At 52.5% G+C, this 27,456-nt stretch overlaps 1 protein-coding gene across 2 annotated transcripts in view; it reads right to left on the bottom strand.

The window, feature by feature from the left end:
• Positions 1-26,814, bottom strand: part of ATP2A3 (ATPase sarcoplasmic/endoplasmic reticulum Ca2+ transporting 3) — a 52,157-nt gene extending 25,343 nt beyond the window's left edge. For both annotated transcript variants that reach the window (XM_027690814.1, XM_027690813.1), the window contains exons 1-8: positions 26,682-26,814; positions 7,750-7,767; positions 7,230-7,312; positions 5,954-6,058; positions 5,096-5,234; positions 2,233-2,313; positions 1,755-1,840; positions 775-1,239 (exon numbers count right to left, since the gene is read on the bottom strand). In XM_027690814.1, the coding sequence (XP_027546615.1) occupies positions 775-1,239; positions 1,755-1,840; positions 2,233-2,313; positions 5,096-5,234; positions 5,954-6,058; positions 7,230-7,312; positions 7,750-7,767; positions 26,682-26,799 (1,095 nt within the window). In that variant the 5' untranslated portion in view covers positions 26,800-26,814. The remainder of the gene's footprint in view (positions 1-774; positions 1,240-1,754; positions 1,841-2,232; positions 2,314-5,095; positions 5,235-5,953; positions 6,059-7,229; positions 7,313-7,749; positions 7,768-26,681) is intronic.
• Positions 26,815-27,456: the final 642 nt, after the last annotated feature.

A 27,456-nucleotide genomic window follows, 5' to 3' on the forward strand; every position in this document is an offset into this window, starting at 1 on the left:
CACAGCTTCCCACCAGGCTACCCAAGTGTCAGAGAGGAGGGATGGTGGCCAGGTCCATTTTTCCCACAGCAACACATTTTCCAAGTTTCTCCTATAAAACCGGCACGCCAAGGCCGTGAAAAAAGATTTCCTGACACTTGTGGATTAATGGGAAAACTGAGAAATACTCAGATGGTCCAGGCTTTCCTAACAAGTCACCTCTCCACCCAGTCAGGCACACGGGAGCAAAGCTCTCTGGCAGACCCGGAGCCTTCACTCTCTTCACCAAACCACCCCAAGGCTCCCCCCATCAGAAGTGCTTTTCCTGCATCCAGGCTTTGTAATTTTGCATGGTCGAGGATTTCTCACTAGTTTGCTTAAAAACAGGGGGGGAAAGAGCAAGAGAAGTAGAGGAGACTGACTGTGCTGGCATCTCCAGGAGGTCTGTCTGAACACCATATTCCAGCAGGAGGAAACACTCCATGGAGAGGAACCCCTGAAATAACTCTGCAACACGGCACCTCTACACCGGTGTGCTGACAGAAATCGGGTTTTCTAATTACCACCATACCAAGAGAAGCCCTGATCCTTACTGACCCTGGTCATGCAGCAAGGAACCTCGGGGCTTCCCATAAACCATCTCCCCTGCTCACCTTCCCATTCCTAACATGACACGAGTCAGGTGAGGGCAGCAAAGCCCATCACCCCAGGATGGGGACGGAGCAGCGTAGAGTCCTCGGGGGCTTCAGAGCATCCCCACTGCACCTCCAAACCCCGCAGGGCCCTGGCACTCACCCGGCAGACGGACATCTGGTTGGTGGTGAGGGTGCCGGTCTTGTCGGAGCAGATGACGGAGGTGCAGCCCAGGGTCTCCACCGAGGGCAGGCTCCGGACGATGGCGTTTTTCTTGGCCATGCGGCGCGTGCCCAGTGCCAGGCAGGTGGTGATGACGGCCGGGAGGCCCTCAGGAATGGCGGCCACCGCCAGCGCCACCGAAATCTTGAAGTAGTAGATGGCCCCCCGAAACCAGGAGCCGCCGTGGACGGGGTCGCTGAAGTGGCTGATGTTGATGACCCAGACGGCGATGCACACCAGGAAGATCACCTTGGAGAGCTGCTGGCTGAACTCGTCCAGCTTCTGCTGCAAGGGTGTCTTCTCGGGCTCGGTCTCCACCATCTGGTTTCGGATCTTCCCGATCTCGGTGTACACCCCTGTTGCAATGACGACCCCCACGGCCTTCCCAGCTGCGATGTTGGTGCCCTGGGAGGGAAGGAAGGGCAGAGTGGACATGTGGGAATGAAACCTCTCCGCCTGAGCAGGGAAATGGGTCACTTGATGTGAAAGGAGAACATGAGATCTTGGTTAAGAAAAAAAATGGGACATCCTGGGGTTTTATACAGACCCACTCTGAAGAGCAGGAGATCCCTCCTGAGAGCTCTCACCCCTTGAGGACTTGACTTTTGCCTGAGAAGAGCACGAGCAAGGAGGAAACCCAAACTTTCAATAGCTCCAGGCTCAACTACAAACCTTTTCCTCATCCACCCTACTTGACAGAAAACCTGTTTTAATTGCCTGCAGTATTTAAGGGCATCATGTACCACAGCCCAAATGAAGTTCAAATGAAGCAGGTTCTTATTTTTATGGATTTGGGACTCTTTTAATGAATTCAGGTCCTTCTCATGCATGCACTCCCTTTTACTGCTCAGACATCTCCCGTGTCCATCAGCCTCTTCACCTTGAAAACCACGGGAGAGGTGGGGATGAGTGTGACTTACAGAGAAAAGCATGTTCTTCTTGTCCTGGTTGACAGCCCGGGGGTCTGGGATGGGGTCAGCGTGTTTGATCACCGACACAGACTCCCCTGCAGAGACAAGAGGGGACAGATGGACCATCTGTGTTTCCCCTCCAGCCTCCACTCAACACTGTATAAGCCTGGATCACAACCCCCACAGCATTCCAGAGCAGCACATCATCACCAAACCATCCAAACATCCCTCAGAGGGATGTCCAACCCCACGCGTCGCACAGGAAAGCTCCAGGCTTTGTCTTTTGCGGGAGGGACGCCCGAGCACTGGCTGCATCTCACCTGTGCTGTGGCTTTGAGGGCCTGGAGAGGTCCCAGCAGCATCTAAATCTTGCTCTCCCACCCGTTTCCCACCCCAGCAAAGCACTTATCCCACTATCAGTCCCAAAAGCTGCCTCCAGAAGGATGGCAGAAGGAAGCTGCCCTTGCTCCATCGTGCCCACACGTACCTGTGAGGATGGACTGGTCAACCCGCAGGGTGGTGGAACGGATTTCGATGACCCGGATGTCTGCTGGCACCTTGTCACCAACTGCAAGGGCAAGAGCAGAGCAATCCCATCAGGTGGGACTGGCAGCACCTGCCAGCCCAGGAACAGGGATAGCAAACCCCAAATGGAGACCCACCATGTGCAGGTGCATAGCAGCACCCAGCCTGCAGCAATGAGGCGTCCAGCCTCTGGCAAAGCAGGGTCCTGCCCCAGGATACCTCCTTTCTGCATTTAAAGCTTAATTAAAGCATATTTTTGTCTGTCTGTAATTTATAAGCCTCCCCCAGCCAATCCCAGGCAGAACCTGCCTGCTGCCCAGTGTCGCCTGCTCTGTCACAACCCCATCTCTCCTCTTCCCTGCAAACTACCCCTGCACTCTCATCTTGCCTCTTCCCTGCAAAAAACCCAAAACATCCCCATGTTGGAGCAGCCCAAGCTTCCTAAAATACCAGTTTTAACCCTGTTTCAGAGTTCTCTGGGCTGACTGGAAGCTGTTGACAGTGGAAGATCTTCTGTGTCCAAGACAAACATCCATCCCTGTGTCTCCTGGCACAGCACAGTGGGCACAGGTGAAAGCCTCTCCACCCACTGCCAGCCACTCAACACCACCCTCTGAGGCACAAGTGCTTCCTTAAAAAATCAATTTAAAGCTGTTTTTCCCACTGGGTTTCTTCCTCCTGGCTCTTCCTCCTGCTCTGTTATCGGCTGGACACAACCGTGCTCCGACACTTCGGAAATACTGAGGCTGAGCGAGCCCTGGCTCACAGCCCCTCACACCACTTACACAACACCGCTGGCTTGGCTGCTAACAATCCTCCCAAATCCCAGACTTTAACGAGTGCTTCCTCCTCAGGCTCATAAACCCCCCCCCAGAGCAGCAGGAGGGGACTGGCACTGCTCCACCACCCAGCCAGTTATTCCAGCTGCAGATCCCAGCGCTCCGGGATGCAATGTGCAACATCTGCCACCCGGCCAGACCTGCCCCGCTCCTCCTCACACCGATTTTTGGGGGGCTGAGCTGGGGGGTGCTAAGCACAGGTACCCACAGCCCCCCCAAAATATTCACTTCATGCACAGACTCAGACTTTGCATCTGCTCAAGGGAGCTGGATCATGTTAAAGGGAGAAAACAGCTCCGCTTTTTCCCTGGGAAAGGCAGGAGGGTTTGCGAACATGAGCTAAACCTGCAGAAGAAGACTCTGCAACATCCAGGGACAGCAGAGCCATGGGGGTGGCACCTGCTCCAGGGAAATCACAGCATCCCAGGAGGTGGGCAGATGTCCTGGTATGGACCTGGCACTGCCATTACCAGCTACTGCACACACGCTGATCCCCCAAGCACTGTGAGTGTCCTCCATGCCAAAAAACAAGGGAAAGAGAGGAAAACAGGAGGCAACACTGCATGGCCACAGCCACTGGCATTGCCCAAGCACTGCAGGATCAGGCAGGGCGTGCAGCAACCAACGGAGCTCCCACAGTGATGCCCTGCCTGCACTTTTTGGGAAAGGCAAAAGCTGCCTGCGTTAGGACTCACCTCCACGGCCTTGTTACCGAAGGGCAAAACCCAGCTGGGTTTAAGCAGCCTGCCAACTTCCAAACACCCTCCCCTCCCCACCTTAACACAGTAAGTTTCCTGCTCCCTGCTGCAAAGTTTATTTCATTTGCACATGCAAACAAACAGCAGCCAGTCCCTCCTGCCTGCGCTGTCACACTGTCCCCAGGGTGTCACCTGGATGCCCACCGCACGTTCAAAGCTTTTGCTCCAGGTGTGCTTTCCTATCAGGCACCCAACAGCATCCTCCCCACTTGCCATAAGCTGCTCAACCCACAATTTGCTAATTAATTTGCTAATAATTTGCAAACCCCTCCAGAGAGCTCAGCTCTTTCCCTCCCAGTCACAATGCTGATTGTGCCATTAAAAAGTAGTATTGGGCTGCTGATGGGCAGGCTGTGTGCACTTGATTTGGGGAAAGATGGTAGAATTTAATTAATAATTCATTAATTTAATTGAAGGCCAGGTCAGCAGCTGGAGTGCATTGCTGGAGCTGGTTTGGGAGCACCGCCAGCTTGCCCAGCTGAGGATCTGGCCGGCTCTCCTCTGCTTGATCCTCTCTGCATTATTTTTGTGTTCATCTTCCAGCTGAATCCCAACTGGAAGACATAAATAACAGCGAGCTGGCTGGGTGCAGGAGGGATTGCAGCATGTTTCCACCAGCAGGGCCACGAGGAGGAAAGGAGAGGATTAGTTTTGTGGCTCTAGGGGTTTACGGCATCGGCATCGTTTAAGGAACAAACAAAATGGGATAATTGGAATGCATCCTCCTCAGCTCCGGTGGGGCAGGCAGCACATCCCCAGGAATCCTCTGCTGAATGAACAACCCCGACAGAAGGGCTGGGGTGTAAAATCCAACCAGGGAGGCAAAAGCCCCCTACAGCTGTTCCTCTCTGCTTCTCACCCTCCCTGGATAAGCAGCCCCAGTTCCCAAGGAAGCCTTCCCACACAGCGCTGAACGGCAGAGCACCCAGCTCCAGCCCTTCACCCACGCCTCGGCCAGGGATGTGTGTGGAAGAGCCGCTTCCAGAGAGAGGAAAATTAAAAGTTCTTCCAGTTCTTCCAAAAAATGGGGAAACCCTCCCGAGACACAAAACCTGCGTCAGAAATGTACGCTCTTTTTTTTTTTTTAATCCCTTTTCTTCTGTTCTCCACTGCCCCATGTTCAGGGCGAAGCCTTGACAGACTGATAAGCCTCAGTTTTGGGGCCCGCCCAGCCAGTACCACCTCCACATGTGACCCCGTGCCCTGGGGTGACGGCATGGCACTCTACCTGCCACCTCCACGATGTCCCCGGGGACAATGTCCCGGGCGCGGATCCGCTGCACCCCGCTGCGGTCGGCCCGGATCACCTTCCCCATCTCGGGCTCGTACTCCTTCAAGGCCTCGATGGCACTCTCGGCGTTTCTCTCCTGCAAGCAGAGAGGAGCAGAGCTGGTGGTGGTGGAGTTGCTGGTGCCAGAAGGCTCCTTCCCCACCCAGTGCAAAGACAGGAGCACTCAAACCCCAGCCCCAGGTTTGGAATGCACTTGCACCGAGGATGGGGCAAGGGCTGTGTCTCCTTCAGCTGCTGCAAAATGTTCCCCACTGGCTAAAATCACACCAGATCCTGGACAGTGCATGGTCCTTTGGGCTTGGTTTTCTCATTCCTGGTTTGGGAAGCAGCATATCCCACCCAATTGTATTTTCCCCAGCCAGCAACCCCACCTCAGATCAAGCTGCAGATAAATAAATGGCTTTGAAGTGAATACATACAGGAGAGAAGCATCTCTGGCTGAGGCATTTGCTCATCCCCCAGTGAGGTGAGGGGCAGCAGCCACCATGGCTTTCTGGTGGAGGGGGCAAAAAGCTTTCCTTGGCAAATGCACTTGGCCCTGGCCAGGACACAAGCAGTGTTTGCCTGGATAAGTGCAATACAAGCTTCAAACCGCAAAAGTTGCCAAAGAAAGACTGAAGGAACAAGACAAGAGGCAGCCAACAACTGAGCACCTGTGCAGGGGCAGCATGGCCAACATGAAAACTGAGCCTTTGGCAGATGAGTATCCAATGTCAGGAAGCAACCAGGTCTCTGAATGAAGCGTCTCAGCCACGTGGAGCAGAGAGCTGGGGGTGCCAGGGGGCTGAGCCTTACCTGCCACACGCCCACCACGGCGTTGGCGATCAGGATCATAATGATGACAATGGGCTCCACAAACGCCGTCGTGGTCTCCTCTCCTTCTTCAAACCAGGCCAGGATCTGGTGGCAAGAGGAGGAGCACAGTGGAGTTCAAATAGGACCAACACTTTAAGAATGGAAACAAGAGCCAACCAACGTGTTGTTTGCTGGAGAGAAGACAACCTGGAGGTGGCCAGACCCACAAGGCTTGGGTAAAGTGTGGAACTGCCATATCCCAGTGCTGGTGCTTAACTCAGGTGCCTCCACTCCTCTGCTGGGATAACCTAAGGCATCAAACGAGCTGGAGCAAACAGCCGTGCAGTGCCTGGAGGAGTGTTTGCACCAGCAAAGCATCCATTTTTGTGTAGTGCACCCACGAGGACACCAAGGCCATGAGCAGACGAGTGGGGAGACCAGGCAGCACTGCAGCCCCTCCTGGGCAGAAGGCAAGCAATGCCACCTGAGTAATGGATGCAGCAGGAGCAGCTCTGCAGAGCAGGGACCGACCTCCTGGATTCTACCACCCTGAGCCCCCTCTCCATCCCACAAAGACCTCATACCATAATACAAATGAAGCACACACATAAACATTTCCACTCCATTTAACTGCTCGTGGACCTGTGCTGTCTCAACACAGCAACACCTCTCTGCTCTGCAGGGGCACCGGCACAAGGACCTCTGGCACAGGGCTTCACTCCTGCTTTATCTGCATCCACCTCACTGCATGTTGTTTTGGGAATGTCTTAAACCCCACAAGGGACCAGCCTCCCTCCTTATCTACCCATGAGTCATATCTGAAAGGAGGGAACAGGAGTCTCAGCTTTGCCATCCCACTGCCAAACAGCCTGACTGTGCTCAGAAAATCAGTCATTCTCCAGCAGCTCAGTGGGAAATGTCTCCTCACGCAGAGTTGCTCCCAAAGTAGATTGTGGGCAAAACTGAGCTGACAGCTCAGTCCTGGGGCACTGCAAATCAGGCTCAAATCATCAGCCTGGAACAGCCTTGGGTGAACAGAAAGAAGCCTGGGGAGTTGTTTTATATCACTTTTGGATGGATCAGCACTAGACAAAAATCCTCCAGTCCCCTCTTTAAGCAAACGTAGTGATATTGTCGTTATGCCCGAGAAACCACTGCACTGCTGTTTCATCTCCTTCATCCCACAGGCACCTTCTCCCAATTCCTTTGCTGTTTGGATGCCACCTGGGACTGTAAGTGCCCTGGAAGATGCCCACCTCGAGCCCAGGGTACTTACAAAGGACAGAAAAGCTGCCATCAAAAGGATGCGGACGAGGAGATCTTCGAACTGCTCCAGCACCAACTCCCAGAGGGACTTTCCTGGTGGGAAAACACGAAGCCAAGCACAGTCAGTGCTCAAAAAAACCCCCCAGAAGACAGATAATTTAGACCACTGAGGCCCTAAGACCTATGGGACCCACTCCCTGCTTGCCTCAGGGCTGCTCCAGTGCCCCTTGGCCGTGGGCACTGGTGAGGACATCCAGCACTGCAGTGGGGGGGTTCCCTCTAATATTAAAGGCTTCCATTTCTGGCATTGCCTGGTTTTACTATGTCTGTTTTTAACTACAGAAACCAAATCCTCCTGTGTTTCTACTCACAGCAGTAGCCTCGCCACCACAGAAAAGTTCTGCTGTCAGCTCAGCTTTCTCTGGGATTAAAGCCAGGATTAAAAGACCCCAAAGATTCCCCCTTCCTTGTCCCCAGCACCCTCCACCCACACCCAAGGCACGTCCTCTCACCTCCAGCCCACGACTTACCTTCTTCTGCAGGGAGCTCTGTGGGTTTTCATCAACAGCACAAGGAGTGCAACATAGCAAAAAATGACAAAAATAAAAGATTAATTAATGATTTGGGCTTTGACGAGTAATCTCTCCCCCTATGCCCAGCATTCCACTCAGTACCCCAAAATGCAACTTGTTTTGCACATATTCCCACATCAAGGCAGCTTGTCCTCAAGCTTCTCAGTCCAACACCAAGTAAGCAGCCCTGGAAACATCATTTCCTTGCTGCAAGTGGCTCCAGCAGCATTTATTCCTGCATTCAGCCTGCCTAAAAAAATACTCCTCAGCAGCTGTCCTCTCCAAATCCAGGACACAGAAGTCCAACCATCCCATAAAATGCCCTGCCAGAAACCCAGTACAGCCCCGCTGGGGACCATAACTTTCAGACCACATTTCCTCTTAATCAGCTGCACTTTACAGCCTGCAGTGCTCTAGGAAAGAACTCCAAAGCTGATGCTCAGCTGCTCCAAGCCATCCTCCTGAATCCACCTCGGTGGGTGCAGAGCCTCCATTCACTCTGCTCCCAGGCAAACCCGAGTCCAGCCACCTGCACAACCTGAAAAAACCCCAAGGGCTCCCAAACACCCACCGGTCTCCTCAAGATTCCCACATCCCCATGAGGGACCATTACCTTCACACACCATGTGCCCTGTGGGGTCCCACAGCCACTGGGCAAAGCACAAACCCTGGTATCCACAAGGGAATCACTCCTGCATCCTCACCCGGGCAGCACTGTAAGGTTCTGCTTGCAGGGAGGGCTCAGGAGTGACCCCCCTGGTTTTGGCAGCTGATGGGTGCTTGTGTCCATTTGCACCCACTAGAATCAGGGAATGGTTTGGGTTGGAGGGACCTTAAAGACCATCTCACTCCAACCCCTCTGCCATGGGCAGGGACATCTTCCACTAGCCCAGGTTACGCCAAGCCCCGTCCAACCTGGCCTTGGACACTTCCAGGGATGGGACAGCCCCAGCTTCTCTGGGCAACCTGTGCCAAGGTCTTCCCACCCTCCCAGGGAAGAACTTCTTCCTTAATATCCCATCTAACCCTGCCCTCTGGCAGTGGGAAGCCATTCTCACTTGTCCTGTCACTTCAGGCCCTTGTCTAAAGTCCCTTTCCAGCTCTCTTGGAGCCCTTTAGGTACTCCCTGAAGCCTTCTCTTCTCCAGGCTGAACAGCCCCAAATCCCTCAGCCTAGTTCTGCACCCCACGGGGTGGTAACAGGCAGGTGGCAGTGCTGGTGTAACAGCTGGACTCAATGATCTTGGAGGTCTTTTCTGACCTCAATGATTGTATAATTCCATGATAGAATGGATGTTTCTCCGAACAAGATGTTTCTCCAACTATTTTTGTTTCTGGGAGGGAATAAGGGACCACACGAAGTTCAAGGTGTCCCATCATGGGACAAAACATGGGGCTGTCTCCAAGCACCTCCAGAGGGGAGCCCTGAGCAAGAGCAGGAAGTGAAACCTGCTCGGCTGTTTTCCATCACCTATTTTCATTCAGAGAAATGAAAAAAAAACCAAACCGAACCCACCTTCACTGAACAAACCAGTGAAAACAAGAAGCCTGGACGTGTTTACACTTCAAACTGCACCAGCTCCTCAGTGCTCACAGACACACTCACTAGGAGTTGTTTTAAACCCACGTCCTCCTAGATAAGGCTACCCTGATTCCCTGCTATCCTAAAAAACAGGCTGGGACGTAATGCCTATAATTATTCTTATAGCAAAGATTATATATAATCTTGGAGCAGCTTCAGCGTTTCAAATCACTCTAGAGAGGGTGTCAGAGCAGGGTGGCTCTTGTCCCTCTCCCAGCCAGCTCCTCTCCACCCCCGGCTTCCTCTCCCCAGCCCAGAGAGCCACTGAAATTAAAAGTAGAAGAGATCTGCTGCTGCTATTTCCATCCAGGCTCCACTTTTGAGGGTGCCAAGGTGTGAGGTGAGAGGGCTGGGGGCAGGTGGGTGCCCTGGGGGAGGCGGCTGGGGCTGCCACAGCTCTTGGCCCACCGGGGTGCCCAGGGGTGATTTTCCACCCCGAGCAGCCGCCCAAAAAGCTGTGGGGTCCTCCCAGCGCTTCTCCCACACGGTGTTTGCATGACGAGCGGCAGCGGCGCCTCTTGCAGAGCTGGGACTTTGCATGAGATCTTGATTAAAGCACGAAAACAGGTTTCTGTGAACTCAGGAAACACGTGCGCTGGGGCAGCCAGCCAAGACACCGCCGGGGACAGTGACACCACCGCTGTCACCCCAAATGCAGCAACGCTGCTGCGGGCACCTCCCAAAAAACCCCAGTTTTGTGTACTGTGAGAATCAGGCAGTTCCCTGCCACCAGCAACTCCTTCCACCACCACGTAGCAGCTCAGTGCCCATTTTGCAACAAATACCGAAAGAAATAAGGCAGAAAGTCACAATAAACCCAAATTTTGGGGTTTGAGTCGATCAAAACCCACCAGAAAACAGGAAGGTTTGGGGCTGACGCCTCTCACTTCCAAAGTCTCACTAGAAATAAGAGGGTTTGCTACTCATCAAAACACAAGTTCAGTGTGAGTCAGCCCCGTGGCACCAGGCAGGACAGCAGAGCTGGTGCCATGTCCCATCCGTCCGGGAAACCCACCGCAAGCCGCAGGCAGGGAACCAGCAAAATTCCAAATCTGCAATTCCCTTTGGACAACGTGGCGAGCACAAACAGGCTGAAATGGAAAGTCCTGGCTGGCACCTGAATAGCCCCTTTCTTTGGCCAGTGGCTCAGGGCTCAGCAGAGAGATCCTGCCCTGGGCTCCCTGATACTGCAACACAAATGCAGTGACACCACCAAGGGTAGAAAGTGATGGTGGTTGCTCAGAGCATCCCAAAATCTGCAGTTCCTCTGCTCCTGCTCTTCTGCATCACAGCTCTGGAGAGCAGAGCCAAGAAAGTGGAGATACCCCAACAGGGCAGTAGGTGCCTGGATGTCACAGGCCCATTCCCACCAGCAGAAGAGCATGGTCCCCTCCAGGTTATTGAGGCAGCCCCCGCTCCACCACCCCACAGGGCTTTGCCTTGTGGGGGCACAAAACACAGCTCCAGGGACTGCTGAACACTCGCAACTTGCTCTGAGCTTGTCACATCTTTCCTCACTGTGCCATCACATGGTGCCATTGGCCCATGCTGGGTTGCAAGAGGTCAATACAAGATGCTCTGAGGGCACGCAACCGGCCCGGCCACCCCGGGCAGACGTGGGGCTGGCGTCGGGCTATTTTAGCAGGAGGTTAATCTCCAGCTCCTGCCAACTCAAACAGGGCTGGCAGCCCACGGGCTGGCGCCTGCAACATGGCAGGGCACGGTAATCAGGTGATGAAAAGGTAAATAAACACGGGTGCCACCCACGAGCGAGGTGGCATGAGAGCCCCCGGGCACTGTGACAGCCTCCGTGTCCCCAGGGAGACCCGGCCCCGCTTCCCCAGCCAAAGCAAACACTCAAACTGGGACAGGGTGGCATTGGGGGCGCTTTAAGGAAACGTTTGAGTTTCTCCTGCTGCAACAGGATCAAAAATCCCTGGAGCAGCACAGCCCTACAGCAGACAGTGTTTCTCCATCGCACATTGGGTTATTGCATCCCCCTCTGCTATGGGGGAAACGGAGGCACGAGGTGACGCTCTTCAGGGCCAGTGCACAGCAACGCAAATCCTGATGCGACCCAGAACAGCAAACATCTCACAGGGTGAACACTGAAATACCATTTTCTCCCACCATTTCAGGAGCTTCCTTGGGATAAAATCAGATTTCCCTTACGGGAAACACTTCTGCCCCAAGTGATGTGGGAAGGGTATCGGCACGATGCCCAGTGGGAGGATAATGATGAGCATCACACCCAGGCCAAGCTTTCTGCTCCAAGTAACTCCCTTCAAGCTATATTTCTACGTTGTGAACTCATTTTATTTTTTTTCCTGCCTTTAATTTCTTTTCCCATATGCAAGGAAGGGGAAATGGATGTGCAAAATAAGGGACGCATCCGATTCCCAGACTTTGCTGACAGGCAGGAAGAAGGTAGTGAAAAGAGTAAGAAAAACCCTAAAACAACCGCATCTGGGAGAGCAGCCCCCGCTCCATGACATAAAGCAGGAACCCAGGCAGGGCTGCTCTGGGATCCTTCCACCATCCTGAAAGACACCAGGCAGGATAAACTGTTATTTTAACTGGCTGCCTTTCCCAGGGCCGGCTGCACGGGAAGGATCCCATCCTGGAGGGACGTCTGCTCTCCCTCATCCCCGCTGACAGCCAGCACCACACACCACCAGCGCTCCACAAAACTGCTGGATTGCACCACCAGGACAGGTTTTGCCGGGGTGTTTTAGCACAAACACTCAGCCCAGCACGTGCTCGGTGTAAATCCCACCCAGGGATGGAGGTGTGAGGCTGCTCCTCACCCTGCACGGTGGCACTGGAGCTGCACGAGTGCGAAAACCAGCGTTTGCGAATTAACCCGGGGTGTTTTAGCATCATCTGGGATGATAAATACTCAAAGCCAAATGGTGCTCATGCTCCCTGATGCTCCCAGAGGGCAAAACACAGTTATCTAAGTGCCTGGCTGTGTATGACTTAAATTAACCCACATGGTTTATGTACAGCTCCACGCCTGAGCTTCCTGAACGCCGCTGCACCCCTGGGGCCTGTCCTGCACCTCCTGCCTCACCTGGGCTCCAGCCATACACTGGGGCAGGAGGTGGCTCCACTTGGGAAGAGCAGGACCTTCAGGGTGCAGCTCAAGGGATGTGCTGTGCCTGCTTCAGCTTCTGCCCAAATCTCCCTCAACCCCTGCCCGCCCTGGCACCCCTCTGCCTGCTGGAGCCAAAGCTGCCACGTGTTATTGCACCAAGATGGGGAGCAAACACACCCCAAAGCTGAATTAGCCTTTTACCAAAAAGCCCCATACGTTAAACCCCAGCAGCCAGGCAGCCATCCGGATCCCAGCAGAGTGAGGGACAGCCCCGGGGCACCCCCATGGCAGGGGGGTGACTGACCCCAACCACCCACGCATGGAAATCTCATCCCTGGGCGGGCACAGCTGCAGTGGGTGAGTGTGTGCCATGTGAGCTCCTGCAACCCGAGGAAAATAGGAATTAACCCTGCATTAAAAAGCACCTTTTGAGTGCAGGCACAGCACTGGGAGCAAAGAATCACAGAATGGTTTGGGTCAGAAGGGACCTAAAGATTATCCTGTTCCAACACCCTGCCATGGGCAGTGACACCTTCCACTAGCCCAGGCTGCTCTAAGCCCTGTCTAAGCTGGCCTTGAACAGTTCCAGAGATGGGGCAGCCACAGCTTCTCACCTGTGCCAGGGCCTCCCCACCCTCCCAGGGAAGAATTTCTTCCCAATATCCCATCTAACCCTGCCCCCTGTCAGTGGATGGGGCATCCACCCCCATCCCTGTGCTGGGTGACCACAGCCAAGCTCTGCTTTGCACCATAACCTGCTCCCAGAGGATCCAGCCCTTCCCATGTCCTCCAGCACCCCCAAGGAGCTGGTCCCAAAGCCACGAGTGATTTTCCTCCTGTGCCTTCCCCTCTGGAGCGAAGGCAGTGGTGGCTCTGGGTGTGCCGTGGGTGGGGGAGGCACCTCCAGCCCCAGCACCTTATTTGCCTACTGCCTCACAGCTGCTTTTTCCTGTGTGCCAGGTGAGGTTTGGTTACACCAGTGACAGCCTCACTGACGCTGCTTCAAAAGGCACCAGGAAGATAAAAGGAATGAGGTACAACCCCCCTCCCACAGCAAACACCAGCACTTTGCTGTTCCCGAAACTCCCCAGCACTCATCCCTGCTCCAGCCCTGCCCTGCACTTTGCAAAAGCCCCAAATCCTCCTGGCTGGGGGATCCACAGCCCCAAAAATAAGCAAATTCGGGCCAGAGGAAGCACAGGGGATGGCAACAGCCTGGGGTGGGTGAGCAACACATGAGGACGGATAGCAGAGGTTTACAGAAACATCCTTGCTGCTTTCCAGGCCATGCTTTAGGGTAAAATGATCCAACCATTTTCCTCGCTGGCACCTGGACGCCATCAATGGCTGGCAATAAAACCAGCCCCAAAAATTTCTGGTTTGGGTCACAAGGCTTCCCGTGGCAGGCAGGGCTCTGGGCCAGCTGCTCGTCCTGCCCTCCCGCTGCTCTTCCAAACCCACCAGCACTGAACCAAGCCCAGCACCACCGGCCCCTCCAGCACAGGGACAGGGTCCAGGGGAGAACAGGAGCATCAGGCACCCACAGCCCCGTTGCTGCAGTCAGAGGGGGGAAGCTTGAAAGGCTCATTTGTTCCTTTTCTGGCCAGCTGAGCTGATCTCAGCAGGTCAGGGAATAATAAACATGGTTATCCTGGATGTGCCCCTCAGCAGCAGCAAAGAACCATCCCAATCCAGCCCAATGCCATCTCCTTCTCCCCACAACATCAGCATGTCCCCATGCTGAAGGCTGAGCCACCACCACCACATCCCACTGTCCAGGGAGAGGGAATCAGGAATGGAGGTGGGAGTGTGGCATCAGACCAATGGTCCAAGAAGCTGTGTGAAATAAATAAAGAAAATCTCATCAATCCCACCTCGAACTTCCCTTCCCTTTTTCTTGGAAATGGCTCATCCCCAAATCATTGGACAACACAAGTTTTCCTCTGCTGTGGTGCAGGGGGTCCCAGCATGGGGTCACAAACCCTGGCTGGCCCTCTGAGCATCCTCCTCCTGTGACACAAGGAAAAGCAAATCAGTTCCCTGCCAATATCCCAACTCCTTTTCTTAATGCCAGGAAAATAAGGGGAGAAGATTTTACCCATTTTTCCCCCCAAAATGAAGCTGCCACTCAGGCTTGCCCTCCAGCGCCCACCTGGCGCTTGGAAAAATACAGTCTTGTGGAAAATCTGGGGGAAAAACTGGGGGAAATGGGACTGCAAGTGGTGTCCCCTCATCCCTGTCCTCATCAGCACCCGCGGCAGATCTCGGGATCACTTTGGGAGTGGGAGGGAGCGGGAGGGAGGAAACCCGTGGCTCCAGCCAGGGATGGATTATTTGAGCAAACTAAAAGCAGTGGTTTGTTCCCTCCTGCACCAACGCAGTGGAAAGAATTTCCAGCTCCGGCTCCCGGGTGGAAAAGCTAAAAATCTGCATTTAAATAGTAACAGTTTTGGAAAAAGAAGAAAACAAACCAAAAACCCCACAACCACTACAGGAGCTGGAATAAAATAAAGCTAAAGGTGGGGTGGGTTTTTTTTAGTTTTGGGGTTTTTTAGCTTCTCCCCACCTCTGCTCCGAGCAGACCCTTTGCATAACCACAGGGAAAGCCGAGGGAGGGACACTGCCGTGTTTGGGAACCTTCTGGCAGAATTGCCACAAACCCAACTTCAATATACTCTCTTTTTCCACCCTAGAGATATCATTTTATTTGCTTCTTTATTCCCCTAAGCCTATTTTTTTTACCTAATTTCCCATTGTAAATATTAAGCAAATCGGGAATTTTTGGCCCGTAATGTTTTCTCATCCTTCTGGGCTCCGCTGCAGCCCTTGGCTGCTCCCCATGTCCCAGGTGAGATGCCCCTGATGCCACCTTGAGCCAGCAGAGCGGCTGAAAAGCACCAGCCAGGCCAGGGCAAGGTGTGATGGTGGATTTGTGCCCCCTCCAGACAGGCTGGACCATCACACACCACCACAAACCGGCCGCTGGCAGCGAGTCCGACACCCGGCGACAGAAAACTTCACAACATTTTCCTGGCAGTGCTGGGAAACAGTTTAGGAAACCAACCACAGGGAGCTGCGGGGGCGGCGGTGCCAGGAGCCCCAGCGATGCCCCCACTGCCAGGTCAGCTCAGACACGTGCCCAGCCCTGGGAGGATTCAAACGCCCCGAGGGAGGAACGTCAGCACCGAAATTGGGCTGTGCCTTTTAGCTGAGTTCTGCAAGATCTGGGGAAGAGCAAGCTGGGGCTGTGCTTGGGATTTTTTTTTCCCCTAAAAAATAGGGAGGAAAAAAAAGGGATATTGGAGCTGAAAAGGCAGGTAAGAAAATCAGACTAGGATGCCTTTGCAAAAGAGGATGCATTCACTACTGGGAGGAGAGATGCTGCTCAGCACACAGAAAATCCTGCTGTGCTCAGTGGGGGGAACAGCATCCCCCAAAACTGCCTCCCTGAGGACCAGCTCCCATATCCCTTTACACTGAGACAAGCATTTTCCACGAGGCTGTAAGCAATCACCAAGGATAACAACTTGCACGGCATGGAAAATAAACCAATAAATAATAAACTGAGTAAGAAAAATAAATTATAAGTTGTATTATAAATGTAACCAAAGTTGCTGAAGCGAAGCCCCAAACCTGTAACATCAGTTAAGAAAGGAAAAGAAAGAACTACAGGATACTGCTTTTAAATCCAAACAGCATCTTCTCCCCTTCCCTGCCAAGATGAGGAATCTGCTCACTCTGACCCTCCAAAAGCTGGTATTTTAATTGCTATGTTTTAATCAATATGTTTTAATCAATCCTGCTGCCACCTGTGTATTTATGGATCAGGAAAACCCAAACTTTGCACACTGGGGTAGAAGGATTCCCTGCCCCTAGCTTGGGGCTGAAGGGAGCCAACTCCATGTTCAAAGTGCCAAAGGAGGGAGGGGGTTGGAGTACTTTTTCCATTGGTTTGTTTTCTGGAGGAAATGCCTTTGCCACGGCAAACCTGTGGGAAACTTGAAAGTTTGAACGTGGCATCTCGTCCCAACCCATCTCCCATCTGCTGGTAAATAAAGCCAGGATGATAAAACCTATCCAGTGTATCCACAGGGCAGAGCATCCCCCGACCTACACGGTGCTAAAGAGCTGCTTTTAACTCAAACTGAGATAATCATCATTAATTTATTTCACAGAACTCCTTGCCCCAGCTGACCTGCCCCCACCCCTCCCCTTGCTTTTTCTGGTATCTGTTCTCAGAGCACAGTCTATTTTCAGCAATCCTCTTGGATGGGTTTTCATGGAAAATGAAGTCTACACTGCCCTTAGTTTAGATTATATCAGAAGAAAAAAATTTCTGTAGGATAGAAAAGATCTGTTCTTCTGGATGGGAAAGAGGGGTGAGTTGGACAATTAATACTTTTCATGGATGAACTCTCTAAGGTCACACATCTCTGTGTAATTGAAGCAGATCCTTTCCTGGAGTGAGATACTCAGAGATCCCTGGAAACATGAGTCCCAACCAGGGTTTTTCCACAATCTCCTTCCAAATATGTATAATATCTGTGTGCAAGTCTATAAAGGATGAAATATTATATATATTTATGTGTGTGTGTGATACCTACATACACTTGTGTATAAGAATAAAATCTTTTATATATGTATACATACAGGGATATCTATATATATTTATGTCAAAAAGGGGCGAAAAAGGGAAGAATAATGTGAATTTGGCTTTTGTAAATAGAAGAGGAACCCCAGAAAAGGCCTGAGCCAGCACAGCAGAGCAGCCCCATTTCCTCCTGGTCACTGCAGGACTCCCCCTCCGGAGGGAAGCAGAGAAAATCCCTGGCCTCCAAAACATGGAAAAGCCCAGAAAAACGGCAGAATTCCAAAGGACACGGTGACCCGAGGGGAACCCTCTGCGGTGGCCGGAGCAAGAGGACCAGGAGCACAGCTCCATCACTTCCCTTCTCCCGACCAGGAGCAGAGCTCCATCACTTCCCCTCTCCCGCCCTGCACTGCTGAGCCAGCCTTTTTCAGTTTTATTTTTCCACTCACTCCCCGCATATTCCTTAAATTAGCCCTTCTGTTGACTTGGAGGTTGCAAAATGGAAAAAAGGAAAGTGCAAACAGGCAGGTAAAGGGAGGGTTATCCCGACCCCGGCTGCCCGTCTCCCGGGAACAGGCGGTGCCTGCTCGGCAAACTCCAGCTGAGCCGATGTTTTACAGGGCGAATCCCTGGGGATTCGGCCACTGCCAGAGGGGCCGGAGCCACTGCTCGGCTCAGTTCCTCCCCGAAGAGCTCTGGGCTTTCGCTCCCCGCGGCAAAGGAAGCAGAAGAGAGAATCTCCCCCACCCACACACCCTTCCCAAAAAACAACTGATTTTTATCAGCAACAAGCGCAAGAAAAACTGTTTCCAAACCAGAAGAAGAAAAAAAACCACTAAATACAAACTAAAAAAACCCCACATATAGTAAAGCAAATCTCTAACACAAAAAACACAGGCTGCAAGCGCTCCGGGGGTTTTTCTCCAGAAAGACAAGTTTAAAAAGAAAAAAAAGGAAAAAAAAAGGCATTTTGGCCATCCATCCCTCACAGAGAACACGGACCAGCCGTGGGGACGGGTCCCTGCACAAGGAACAGCTTTCCCACCCCCCTCCTGGGCGCGGCACAGCCACGGCCGGTGGCTTTGGGGACCACATGAGGTGTTTTCAGCGGGATGGAGAAATCCCGGGAGCGCCGGGGCTGCCCCGGCCCCGCGTCCCCCGACCCAGCCCATCCCTTCGGGCCGGATTAACTCCCGTCCCTTCCCCGCCTCCCCCCGCGCCGCTTTAGAACACACAGAGTGGTTAAATAGCAGGAAACACCCGAAGCAAAAATACCGCGGGCAGGAACCCAGGGGCACAGGGGACACGCAAGAGCAAGAAGCGGATTTCCTCCCCAAAACATCGCACCTCCGACGGGGACGGCGACCCTGGAGCGCGGCTGGGCCGGGCCACCAGCACAGTGTCACCGTCCTCGAGTGCCTTTACCCTTCAGCTCTGGATAGGGAAAAACCAGCTTTTTGTTGGCTGTGGTTTGTTTTCCCCTATAGAGGAGTCTTTGTCCAAAGGTAACTTCCAAATATTAACGTGGGGAAAAAAAATTATATATATATGTACAATCTCAAATAAGACATATATATATATATAAAAAAACTCAAATGGGATATGAATATATAAAATCTCAAATGGGAGATATATATATAAAAAATCTCAAATGGGATATGACTATATAAAATCTCAAATGAGATATTACTATATAAAATCTCAAATGGGAGATATATATAAAATCTCAAATGGGAGATATATATATATAAATCTCAAATAAGACATATTATCTCAAAAGGAGCATATATGTGTAATCTCGAGTGGGATACACGTATATATAATCTCAAATGGAACACATATATATATATAAAATATCAAATGAGACATGATACATACATTAAAAAATCTTAAATAAGAGAGGGGTTTATGTTTTTATATATATAAAATCTCAAATGGGTTCATGTTGGACCACAGGGTAGAAGCCAGGACTTGCATCAGCACATCCAGCAGATTTCTGAACATTTAAATTTTAGGAGGATTTTGATGATCAGAGCAGTGGAACCTACGTTTAGGGCTACTATAGGTCTACACTTCAACGAGAGGTGCAACATTTCAGATTTCAGCCACCACAGGTCACAAATTGATGCCATCCCATGCTCCGAAGCACCTGGTGCCTGGGGATGTGCTGGACCAGGCAAGCACATGGGATCACCACCAAACCACAGCCTGACCTCAGGACTTGCCACCTCTGCGGGTGAGAAAGAGAAAAGGCTTTTACAGAGTGATAACGAGCAGCCAAACCTCAAAAACTGGGAGGTTCCCACAGAAAACCAGCAAATACCAGTTATAGACACGAGGTTCATCGCTGGCAAGGATTAATTCAACTTCTCTTCAAAAGAGCAACCCTTTGGACTCACACCCGACCTTTCTTTCACAACATGACTGGCTCGACTCCGGCGAGTCACCCACTGAGCCTCGAAGTGGAGAAGACCCATCAGCATTAATCCTAATGGGAATAAGGAGCCTCCTGTCCCAGCTCTGCTCCTGGATGCTGGCAGAACAGGCAGCTGCCTGCAGCCCTGCCTGCGAGGGGTTAACCGCCCACGGAGGAGCCTCTGGCGCACACTCACGTCATGGAAACACTCAAGTAACCACAATTTTCTCTATTGCTTTTTGGCTCCGGTTTTTCAACATTTCTACACTTCCAGCCCAGATCTCTGCTACCTGTTTTCCAGCGAGGTAATTGGTGCCGACAGCAGCTCCGCTGAGCAGCTGGGAATTTATTTTTAATATAGGTTACTGTTATACTTTCTGCTCCCAATTACTACCGACACTGAGATATAAAAAAGATCACGAGTCGCAATGCTGGCAAAAAAAAAAAATAATTATCAGATGCAGAATAATAAACAGAGGTGTGCTGGGGGTTGGTTCTTTCTGGGTTTTCTGGGTATTAATATTGCACTGGGTTGGACTGAAGCCCCACAGAGCTCAGTCCTGCTGCCTCCCACCCACTCACCCCCAGTGGCCACAGGCCCCTCTCCTCCATTCATCCCTTCCTCTTTCCCATCCCACTTCTTCCAGTCTCCTCAGCATCAGCTGTTTCTCCTGGCCAAAGTGTACTGTTTAACCAGGAAGGGCTGCCTTCACCCCATCTGAGATGCAGAGGGAGGTCATCCATGTGTGCCACATGAGAACCAGGGGAAGGGGAGGGGAAAAAGGAGGGTGAAAAAGGAAAAAATAAAGAAAAGATTAAAAAAAGCAAGCAGAAAACCCCATCCCTCTCCTGATAACCACGACCTGCCTTAATATTTCCACCCTGTCATTGAGACTGCGAGTGCCAGGGATGCTCCCAGGAAACATCAGCCCAGCAGCTCAGCTCCTGGTCCACATCCCACTCCCAGTGCCTCCCCTCTGGACCACTCTGCAGATGGTTACTGCACTAACCCACATCACCCCAGCCAGCCCAGGAGACAACAGCCTTGTTTCCTTGCTGATCAACTGGTCTTGATCAGCAGAGAGAGAGCCCTGATGGGCTTTTCCCAGGGAAAAATTTAAGTAGGAGTTCTAGAGCATCCTTGTGCAATGTCAGCACCCAGACACCTGGCATCACCTCACAAAAGAGGTTTGCTATTCTGCTTTTACTGGCCCAATCCCCATGGAATACAGCTCAGGAATTGCTCATAACATCTCAAACCTTCTTTTAGCAGCCCTGAAAACATTAACAAGGATGAGTTATCCACTGACCCCCCAGGGGAGCTCGACGGACCAAGAGAAGGGTTTTGTGGCAGGTCTGGACACAGCGATGCCTCAGGGAGGAGGAGCCCCTTCCCCAGGAGTGGGGCTGCACCAGCTGGGCAAAAGGCACAGGGTGCAAACACTCAACATCCAGCTCATGGCTTACAAAAAATAACCTTAAAAAAAAAAATCATAAAAAAACCATTTTGTAGGGGTATCAGCATCCCAACTGACTCTGCAAACGCTGTGTGTGGGAGAAAAATCAAAGCTGGCTCCTCCAGAGGTTTGAACACATGAAAAAGCATCACACCAACCTAATTTTTCAGGACTGTGAAAACAGAAGCATCTCAGGGCTGTGTGCAGGCCCACGAAGCTTCTGGTGCCTTTTGATGACCAGTTCAGACCCCTGGTGCAAATCACAGGAGGGCACTGGGAACGCTGCTCTCGAGGGAGGGTTTGTGCATCGAGGAGGGCACGGGTCAGCCCAGGTCTCAAGTGCTGCAGAGGGCAGCTGTCAGCACCAGAAACAACAACCATCTGCTTTAAGCTGCCCATGCTCAGCCCTGTTCCATGCCAGCATCTGCAATTCTGGGCCTCCAGCAGGGATGTCCCACAGAGTCCGTGCCAGAAACATCGCCTGGGCTGTGGCTGTGCCAGGACAGACCCGACCCACAGCCAGGAGCCTCCTGTTTTCACACCATCCCTTCTGCAGGAGCAGATCAAACGCAGAGCGAAAAGGCAGCAACTTGGACGCTTCTCAAAAATTAAAATTCTCCTCGGGAGGAAGAAAGCAAAGCAACACCAGGCATCGGGTGATGCTTTTTACTCAAGGAAAATGAGCTTGAGGGAAGCTTTAAACAGGAAAACTTTAAAATCAACAGGATTTTTCAGGGATTTACCCTGGAGGGAGATGACCACAGAAACGGGATTCAAGAGCTTCAAATCAGATCTGGAGATAAGAAAAGGCTTAAGACACGCAGAAAGACCAACAGCACTAAAATGGCAAAGGGCAGATGTGTGGCTATGTGGTGATGGCAAGGATGGCACTAGGATGGCTTGGCTGGAGCAGGGAGCTCAAAAGAGACACCTTAATTACTGGGGGAGAGGATTAGCCTGGGAGAAGGGGGATATTTTGCTGCTAATGTCTATTTGGAGGACCAGCTCCAGCCCCTTACTGGAAGCAGCACATCCCAAGCCAACATCTGGGCATCCACAGTGCATCCAGCTCCTCTTAAATCAGTGTTTTGTAGCACCACCTCTACCACCCCCAGCTTTAAAACCAGCAATGTAATAAAAATATTCATGAAATAACACTTGTGCCACAGAAAGACCAACCCCAGGGGGAAAACAGGGCAAGCAAAATCCCTTCACCCACAGCACAGCCTCTGCCTCTCCTTGCCCTGGAAATCTTCCTTCCCTGGTTCCTGCAACATGTTGAGAGCAGATATCAATTTTTTTGAATATTCCTCTCTATTCACAATTTTTTTAAAGGTAGGTGTGAATGCAGATAACCTCAGAGGACAACGTAGGGATGAAAATCCCGAGTTTCCTCTCGTCGGTTAGGAAAACTTTGTGTAGTCTCTCCCCAAATCTGAAGGCACTCACAAGGTTTGAATGCCTCAGCATTTCTCCTGAGGGAAAGGATTTGGAGGAGAAGAGAAAAAAAAAAAAGCCCCACAACCCGTAGCATGTTTATGAATCAGACTGTTCAGCGTGTGTTTCGGGGGTGGAAAAGGTGGGCGATGCGCAGAGGAACAGAGCGCAGAGTTCGATGAGTCAGAAAATGCTGCTTTTCCTCTCCTTGCTGGCATCTTAAATATTTCAGCGTGAAATAGAAATTTTATTTTCTTCTTTATTATTGTCAAGAGAGAGCTGGAGCGTAACCTTGGCTCGTTAGCAACCGCCGGCAGCTCCTCCGACGTCAAGCCCTGCTCTGCAGCCGGAGTACGCGCGGGAACACGGGTGTACACACGTGTGTGCTGAGGGAGGCACACACACGTGCAGCCCTGGGATGGGCCGGGAAAGGATGCAAATAAATATAATAATAACAAAGTATCGGTGATTTTTCTAGCCAAGCAGGGGCTCGGATGCGGGCTCACGCCAAAGAGCAAAAAAGCTCCCTCGAGAATGAGCCTTGGTGGGGTTTGGGGAGAGCAGCAGTACATCCCAGCCTGGATTTGGGCTTGGGGAGGTCTCCTTTACCCCCCCTCCAGGCAGGCTGGGGCACGCACATGGAAAAATACACACAAGACTGGGGGATCCTGAAATAAGGCTTGCGGAGACGCAGGGAGGGGTGTTATAAAAGACAAGCAAATTTGCACATGGGCTTTGAGTTCACCCGGTGCCGAAGCTGGTTTGAACAACGCCTAAACCAGTCATCCCATGAATACTGTCACCACTGCGCCTTGCAGCGGGGCACAGGAGGGTTTGCAGAGCACGGGGGGGTCAGCCCCTGGAGCAGGGAGGGTAAAGGAGAGGATGGGAGAGCCCCCGAGGAGGGTAGATGGGCAGGGTCTGATCCTGCTCGGCAGCATTTCCAACCCCAGCCGGCAGCAGGGCTTCTGCTCCAGAGTCAGAAGAGATGAAATGCAAGAGGAGATAAACACCCCTATGCTGCAGCCTCTGAGTTTGACTCCACTGACATTCACAGCCCATTTAGGTTACGGGTGAAGCAAATAAAATTATGCATATGCATTAACGCTGGCAATATCCTGCCTGAAATGTATGCTCATTTACACTCAGAAATCCATTTAGAAGAGAGAAATCAGAGCTATATTTAAAACAGAAAAATCACTTGGCTGTCCGTGAGGCAGCTCCTGTTTACATCTGTCATTCCTTGGCAAAACTGAAATCATTTCGGGGGAAATTGTGTCCCTGGTTTTACATTTAGGAAGAAAAATGTTTGCACCCCTATATCCTCCAGCTCGGTCTAATATAAAATAACAAATGTGCATTTGGTTATTGCTGTTTGTTTGTTTGTTTGTTTTTTAAAGTTTTGTGGTCTAAAAGCCACCTGTGGAGCTCAGAGCTTGTGGATGGGAGGAGGTATAGGGAAGGACCTGCTTGGTACCTGTGGAACATCCAAAGCATTTATTAATTAAAATTGGCTTTGGAGATTCAGAATCGCCGTGGTGAGACCTAAACGTTCCGTGGCTTCTCCAGTTTCCTTGGCAAATGAAAGGCCATGCTGACAGCACTGATGACAGAGCTAAAAGGAGAACATGAGCTCTTCCTAATGGAGAAATATCTTCTTCCACTCCACTAATCTGTATTGCATTGCTTGGCTCCCAAGCCACAAACTGGAGATACTAAATAATCAGTATTGCTCTCTGTTTCCTCCTGCAAATGTATATGTGGGCACTGGAACTGAAAAAAAAAAACATTAGGCTCCAAAAGAATACCCCCTCAAAAAAATATATTTTTTTTTTATATTAGGCACACCAGTGGCTGCTGCTTCTCACTTAACGTCAGAGCTCGTTGCAGCTCATATTTTTTTAAATGCAATAAAAAAGCAGCAGCCAGCAGCTCTCTGAAGTGTGTCAGGAGGCAGTTTTTCAGCAAGATGATGTATTTTAGATTGTGATTCACGACCACACTGGCAGTTGGAGTTCAGGTTTAGAAGGAAATGAATGAATGTGAGACACAAGGGTGCGAAAATGAAAGTAGCTGGAGCTGAAGGTCTGCTCTGTGCTTCGAGCCCCGCAAGATTTGAGTTTTCTTCCCCTTCTGTGCGAGCTCAAGCGAGTCACCAAACTGCCCCACACTTCTGCTGACAGAGTTTAATTTAAGCCTAAACTAAAATGCAGTTTTATACAGGCTATGTCCAAGCCCAGCACCCTCCCCCAGAGCAGCTCTCCCGAACGGGGCACCCGAGCACAGCCGAGGAGCTCAGTGCCTGCTGCCACAACACAACCTGCAAGTTCTCACCCCCACTCTGCACGGGTTTAAGCCGTTCTAACCTGTCCACGTCTCATCTGCACCATGAGAAAAATATAAATACCGCTCAGAAACTGCAAAAAATTCAGAATTTTTAAAAATCTTCAACTATATTTCACTGATGGGAACAGTGACATGGGTAGTGTCTCCAACATCCAGGCACATCACTGTGAGCTGTGCTGCACAGGAGATGCAGAGCTCTGCTTGGAAGGCAAAAGCCATGGGACATCCCAAAGTCAGAAGCTCTTGTGAACCAAGAGGCTGTGAGAAACCCAACACTGGGCTGGATGGGAAGGAGAAGTACCGAGCGAGGCGAGCACAGAGCCATTGCTTGCAAGAGGAGGAAGGAAGAAGAATAAAAAGGCAAACTAATTGCCACCACTAACCCTTTGCTCTGCACCTACGTCACACCTTCGAGGTACCTTTTCCAAGGCAGAGCCCGGTGCCACCGAGCAGCCACCGTGCCTGACTCAGGGACGATGATTCACTCGGGCAAACAGGAGCCCCACGGCAGCGATGCCCCATCAGTGCCGTGCTGCTGCACAGCACAGCACACCCATCAACCACAGCTTCCCGTGGGGCCAGGGGACAGCACAGAAATTGGGAGCAATTATACCCTGAAATCAGCCCAAGCACCTGTTTGATAAGGATGTTGCACTCAGGATGTATTTTGCCTTCAGCTCCCGAAACAGAGGGTACCGTCCCCTCCCAGTTAACCACACAGCTGCCCTTCTCCAAAATGAGGGCAAACAGAGCCAGGTTTGATGCTCCACTGCTTGCACCTTGTTCCAGTGCTCCATGGCAAGAGCCCCCAAGCCCAGCCCTGACCAGGGGATGGAGCTGAAGCTGCCTGGTACTGGGAGCACTGGGGGGCTGGGGGACCCGAGCACAGCCCAGCACAGAACGGCTGCTTGCAGGAGTCACAGCCCTCTGATCCCACCCAACACGGCCTTCCCCAGGGAACAGAGATGCAGACAGCAATCCTGCCAGCATCTACTCAGGCTTTCCTTAGCCTCATCCGTGAGGACCAAGCAAAAAGCAGATGCAACAACCTCCAACCCAGGAGAGAGTTTACACACTTATCTCCTTGCGCGAGTTCAAGAAATGACTTGCTACTCCGAAGCACTGGAGCAAACTCACCCTAAACTCTCCTGTTTCCGTGTTCAGAGTTAACGACCGACCTCGGTCACAGCCTGAACTATCAGAGTCACCCTGAAATCACCTGGGTAGGTTCAGGCACCCCGGCTACACTGAACGCTCACAAAACACAAGTTAAAAATTTCCCTTCCCCATCCCACGAAGATGCCCAGCTGGCCGCAGAGGGTCCCCCGGGTCAGTGTGACACGCAGCCAGGCCAGCACATGGCCTGTCACCCCATGCCCCTCCGCCCCCCTTCCTCTTCCACAGCAGTACCCGCAGCCCATGCAGAGCTGCGGCGAGCCGAGAGCGGGGTTCCCCCAATACAACACCCGTCACCCCGCTTTTGGGGTTTCCCTCTGTCACGCACAGGCAATGGGACCTTCCCCCTGTCCTTCCTGGCGACATCCCGCTGTCCCTCCCCGCTTTCAGACGCTCCGCCAGCGGAATTAACACCCCGCTAATCGCCGGCGCCCCGAGCCGCCCGTACCCGCAGTAATTAGCCTTTGATTAAAGCCAACAAATGTTGCCCTAATCAACAGGTGTCCCGCGGCACATCCCCATCGATCTTCCGCACGCCCGGGGCAGGGTGGGGGGACACGCCGGGGGGGACCCAGGGCAGTACCCCGGACCTTCCCGGTGTTGGCAGGGAGGCTGCCGGACCACATCCCGATCCCGGTCGCGGCGGGGAGGGTCCCAGTGCCGGTATGGGCGGGGATGGTCCCGACGGAGGGTTCCAGCCGGGATGCCGGAGTCCCGTTGGAGATGCCGGTGTCCCGCTAGCCCTGCCCCATCCCGCATCCCCCCGCGCTCCCGTCCCGCCGCACTGACCATTGGGGCCGTACTTCTCGCGGTGGCGGCGGACCTGCTCGGGGCTGAGCCCGCAGCTCTCGCTGACCCCGAAGCGGCGGAGCACGTCGAGCACCGGGAGGCTGTGGGCCGCCTCCATGCCCCGGCCCGGGCGGTGCTGGCCGGGGGCGCACCGAGGCACACGGAGCGCCGCTCGCACGGCGCTGCCTCGGCACCGCCTCGGCACCTCTCCGCCCGCCCGGCGCCGGGCCCGCCTCCCCCGGTACCGCCCCGCTCCATCCCCGCCTCCCCCGGGGCCCCGCGCCCAGCGCCGCCCCCCCGGCACGACCGGGACCGCGGTGCGGGGCAGAACCGGGACCCCCGGGCTGCGGCACCATCCCCTCTGACAAGGTCTGGAAGGGACATTAAAGCTCATCTGGTTCCATCCCCCTTCCACTAGCCCAGGTTGCTCCAACCCCATCCAACCTGGCCTTGGACACTTCCAGGGATGGGGCAGCCACAGCTTCTCTGGGCAACCTGTGCCAGGGCCTCACCACTCTCACAGGGAAGAATTTCTTCCTCATATCTAATCTAAATCTCCCCTCCTTCAGTTTAAAGCCATCCTCCTTGTCCTGTCACTCCAGGCTCTTGTCTAAAGTCCCTCTCCAGCTCTCTTGGAGCCCCTTTAGGCACTGGAAGGGGCTCTGAAGTCTCCCCAGAGTCTTCCCTTCTCCAGGCTGAATAGTCCCAGCTCTCTCAGCCTGTTGGAGTTCCAGCAGATTTGCAGGCTGAGAAGCAGGCAGGTTTGTGGGCAGTG

This window comes from Neopelma chrysocephalum, unplaced genomic scaffold, assembly GCF_003984885.1.
Source record: "Neopelma chrysocephalum unplaced genomic scaffold, ASM398488v2 Primary Assembly neopelma1_82, whole genome shotgun sequence".
NCBI lineage: Eukaryota > Metazoa > Chordata > Aves > Passeriformes > Pipridae > Neopelma > Neopelma chrysocephalum.